At 37.9% G+C, this 5,220-nt stretch overlaps 1 protein-coding gene across 2 annotated transcripts in view; it reads left to right on the top strand.

Moving 5' to 3' along the window:
• The window catches only part of LOC102300405 (cell wall protein DAN4), a 13,880-nt gene that overhangs the window by 560 nt on the left and 8,100 nt on the right, over positions 1-5,220 (top strand). The window contains exon 2 of one of the 2 annotated variants that reach the window (XM_005952209.3): positions 343-347. The exons of the other annotated variant lie outside the window; for it this stretch is intronic. Coding sequence (XP_005952271.1) covers positions 343-347 — 5 coding nt within the window. The remainder of the gene's footprint in view (positions 1-342; positions 348-5,220) is intronic. 2 annotated transcript variants of the gene reach the window in all.

The raw sequence follows: 5,220 nt of genomic DNA, 5'->3' as shown, positions 1-5,220 counted from the left end.
AATACAAGATTTTTCAGTACATTTATTTCAGTTACAATATTTTTTTTCGGTTTCAATCCATTTTTCGGTTTCGTTTCAAGGTGGCATCGTTCTGATTCCATAGTAAGATAAAAGGTAATATGAGGATGATATAAATCAGATTTGGGTTTTGGGATCAGGCTTTTGACAACCTGCAGCCCTCTGGGAGCCTCTAACCCCAGCAGATTTGTGTGTTTGTATATTTAACTCTCTTTGGACATGTTGCAGTTTTAGTTGTGATGATCACTCACTAATAATAAACTAATATATAACTAATGATGTCTTTTGCTTCTTTACCATCTCTCTGTACTTGGAAGATAAACGCAACAAGTGAGCTGCCAGAGAATATTCCTGTCAAAATAATGAACAAGTCTGAGGTAACTTTGTGAAACGTTGTTTAAAAACTAGAAAATGTATTTAAATTTATGTTGGAGTGACTTATATTTGGTTAATGATAAATGTGCCCTTCTTTCATTGCAGGACATCATTGTATGTAGTTTAATGGAAGCTGAAGACTGTGATAACAAAAAAGAAAATACCTGCTTTCTACGGGAGTGTTTTAAGGACGAGAATAACATGGCAAGGAAAAAGATCTCTTCTTCTTCAAGTTTTGTTTGTTTTTTCCTGCTCAGGTTAAACAAGGATTATATCTGATAAACATGTTGTTTGTCCTGCAGGACTATAAATCGCCATGTAACGAGGCGGATGAGAACATCAGTGTCCCTTTCTACCACTTCATGTGCTTGACAAATATAGCCAAGCATCTACGAGGTATCGCCTCATTTTGATACTTGTCTAACATTCAGCTGTGGTTAGTTTAAAGACTTGCTGCTTGAATGTCTTTGTGAGAAGCAACACTGTGACACCGACTGTTGTAACGAGCGTAGACGTTTTAGAAATTCAGAGAAAGAAAAGGAGCAGGTCTTCCTCAAACCGTAAAATATGGATCTCCTACAACAAACCTAAAATGAACTTCTGGTTCTTACTGCTAACATTTTTCTTCTTTTCACCAAAGACAAAACAAATGGAGGATCACAAAAACCCACTGCAGAAGACATCTGTAAAGTGTACGGTAAGTACACACACACAGGTCTGGGTATGGTCACTGATTTCTATGACCGATTCGATTCCCATTCACAAGGTTTCGATTCGATTTCAATCGGGGAAATTTTGCCTCAGTCAGAAATATTATAATTCTGATCACGTATCACTACTGACACTTGTGAGACTTTATCAAAGGTGTAACCATCACAGCAGATGCCTTTGTAGTAACTGAGGATGAAACAGAAAAAACATGAAGGTGATTTTCCCGGCCTGTTTTTTTTTTTTTTTTTTTTTTTAAATAGCAGATAACCCTAAAAATATTCTGCAGTTGAAACTGAACTCAGCATATGAACATTACCTGATGCTGCTGAGCAAAGTTAGAGGTGTTATCAGAGACATAGCTAAGAGATTTGCAATTTGGTATAATTTTAAAAAGTTTACATTTCTTTAAACTTTCTTGTCACAGGTAATTTTTGAACAAACAAAACGGCAGTGCAGTGCTGTGCACAACAGTAGACTAAAAAGCAAGCAAATAATGCAGAAAACAGAAATTTGAGATGGGGAAACTGTCCTCGAAGTACACAGACGATGTTTATCAAATGTGAAGCGTAGTTTTGATCTTCTTTTGCTGCTGGTTCAGTGAACTTTGGTTGGAGAGTGATGAAACCTGCAGCATCAGAATCTGTGACATGTCGGGTTTCAGCCCCGACAGCGTGTCTGCGTTCATGCCGTCGGATGAAAAAGCCGACATCTCACAATTCTGATGCGTCGGGTCGGCGCTTTGTATTTACGTCATTGTAAGCATGTGTGTCCATGCTGCTATTGTGTCTGCCGGTGTGGGGATGTGTGTACAGGTACTGAAACCTATATCCACATTTTCTGTTGTTTTGTTTCGGTTTTAAACAATGTGTGACTGGGATGTTTTACAGCGTGTTGACTTTAAAATTCACAACCTTGTCTCCATATTTTTCTCTGTTTTTCTTTTTTGTTTAGAAAAAGTGTGTAAGCGAGATTCTCCCAACCCAGGTAGGAAACACATTTTATTTATTAATGCTGAAACAGTGCATGTGTGTGTTTTGCTTCTAGCTGATGTCAGATCCTAGAAATTTACTTTAAAAAAAAAATCCTAAAAATACCCAGTTGACCATCATACAGCCATAAACTTTATATTTGATCAAGATTAGCCATTAAAAGCAGAAAAACAACGACAATAAAGTGTGTTCTCCATGTTTGACTGAACAAGAAATTTCTTTTCACTTCTAAAAGAGGATGCACACACATACAGTGCGACTTATATTTTTCATTTTATTGGAAAAGATGAATATTTGTTTTTCTATTTTGGAAATTGCCGTTTAGCAGATTGGAAAAAAAAAATTGACATTTTTTCCAGTGCTTGGCAGCTGCTGCTGTCTTTCTATTCTTTGCCCAAAAATGAGATTATAAGCAGTCAGACTCCATCCAATGGAGGTTGTTGGGTCTAAACTCGGACCCCGCTGTATCCAGGACTTATTCCTGTGGGGAAAAAAAACCAAAAACAAGGCAAGATCGATCGTTTCACTTGCACTTTCTGATTAGGTATTTTTATGACCACTAACATAATTAATGTATGACAAACTCTAAATACTTAAGTTTTCCGTACCTTTAAAATCCCTGTAATTACATTTATTAAACCACCTTTATGTTTACTCAATCCACCACCAACATCAGCAGCAAAAACGACAACACCAACAGCCGGTACTACTACAACACCAACCACAGAAGCAACAACAAATAAGACGACAGCGACACCTTCTGCAACAACAACAACCGCAGAAGCAACAACAAATAAGACGACAGCGACACCTTCTGCAACAACAACAACCGCAGAAGCAACAACAATAGACGAACGACACCGACACAAACAGAAGCAACAACAAATAAGACGACAGCGACACCTTCTGCAACAACAACAACCGCAGAAGCAACAACAAATAAGACGACAGCGACACCTTCTGCAACAACAACAACCGCAGAAGCAACAACAAATAAGACTACAGCGACACCTTCTGCAACAACAACAACCGCAGAAGCAACAACAAATAAGACGACAACACTTTCTCAATCACCACCAACATCGCGCAAAGACACCCACGTCAACACAAAACAGAAGCACACAACCAGGACACCTTCTGCAAACAACAACCGCAGAAGCAACAACAAATAAGACGACAGCGACACCTTCTGCAACAACAACAACCGCAGAAGCAACAACAAATAAGACGACAGCGACACCTTCTGCAACAACAACAACCGCAGAAGCAACAACAAATAAGACACGCGACACCTTCTGCAACAACAACTACCGCAGAAGCAACAACAAAGACTAAGGACACTTCTGAACAAATAAGACGCAGCGACACCTTCTGCAACAACAACTACCGAAGCAAACAAAACCACAAGAAAACACAGTATACACTCATCATCCTATTACAAATAAGACGATCAGTGTCTGACACCTTCTGCAACAACAACACCGCAGAAGCAACAACAAATAAGACGACGGCGACACCTTCTGCAACAACAACAACCGCAGAAGCAACAACAAATAAGACGACGGCGACACCTTCTGCAACAACAACAACCGCAGAAGCAACAACAAATAAGACGACGGCGACACCTTCTGCAACAACAACTACCGCAGAAGCAACAACAAATAAGACGACGGCGACACCTTCTGCAACAACAACTACCACAGAAGCAACAACAAAAAACCCACAAGTATCAACAACAGCAGTTTCAACAATAACAACTCCATCATCCCCGTTGAATTTACAACAGAAGGATGGTAAGTTACGTCAGTGATTAATGATCATTCTGACAACGTATTCAGCTGCAGCTGAATCAACCATCCAGTAAAGAGAATTACATAGCATGCATAGCTAATGTCCAGGTAAGGGTAATAATAATAAAAACTTAAAGTCTTTTAGTAATAATAACTCATTTTACTTTTGTGAAAAGATATTGCACTACTAGTTAGGATAAATGGTAAATGGCCTGTATTTATATAGCGCTTTACTAGTCCCTAAGGACCCCAAAAAAAAGACCAGCAGTTTCATACCTTATGCTCTTGGCCATTGTAAGGAATGAGAGTTAAAGGCACTTTGTCGCACCTTTTTTTTTTTTTTTTTAACACTGCCCCTGTCAGCACCAGAAATTTGCTATGCAAAACTCTATGCTGCACCAATCTGTTGTGTTGTCATTCTTGATTGTTGGAATGTCTCAAAGTTTAAAAACAACAACAATAAAAATTCTGACTATCAAACACTGCTGAAAAAAATTAAGCAATATGATTTTTTTCCTTAAGATCACAAAGGGAAGATTTTTTGTTGGAAATTTATACTGACAAGAACTGGATAATGTGTCAGGAATGAATGGACAACCTACAGGGGGCTGAATTCAAAGTAGGCCTGAAAATCAAAGTAAAATATGATACAGCAGTCCGTTTTGCTGAAATTTCATTGCAGCACCATTGATTGATTGAATCTTTATTTTGAACATGTTGAAAAAGTAAAACAAAATAGAATTAAAAGAGACAAATGAACAAAGCAAAACAAAAGGAAAACGAGCAACCACAACTCCAAATAACTTTCATGTTCAAAAAGGAGCAGGAAGAAGCATAAGCTTATTTAATTCCACCCCTTTTCCACTATCTAGTATCAATAGACTACAGAAATACCTCCTTGCAATTTCATTATATGTCATGTGTATTTTTTTTTATATATATATATAGAAATGTGTGTGTGTGTGTGTGTGAGAGAGACGCACGCACATGAAAATATTAGACAAGAACACCCTATCAAATCTCTACCTTTTCCCTGTACCCTGTAAAAACCATATCCTTAAACCGCTTTTTAAACTGCGCCATGCTCGGACTTTGCTTCATATCTTTACTTAGTCTGTTGCACAGCTTCACTCCACACACAGAGATGCAGAAACTTTTTAATGTACGGATACGAGGATGTTCTAAATTTAATTCCCCCCTCAAATTGTATCCCCGTTCCCTTTTAGAATATTGTCAGGAAGCAGGTTATTTCTTGCTTTATATATAATTTGTGCTGTGAGAAAATGAACCAGATCTGTGAATTTTAGAATTTTTGATTTTAAGAATAGTGGATTTGT

The sequence above is a fragment of the Haplochromis burtoni genome, unplaced genomic scaffold (assembly GCF_018398535.1).
Source record: "Haplochromis burtoni strain Fernald_Lab_line unplaced genomic scaffold, NCSU_Asbu1 Contig_1299, whole genome shotgun sequence".
NCBI lineage: Eukaryota > Metazoa > Chordata > Actinopteri > Cichliformes > Cichlidae > Haplochromis > Haplochromis burtoni.
Note: the sequence above shows the minus strand (reverse complement) of the source record. Positions and strands in the feature narration are given on the sequence as shown.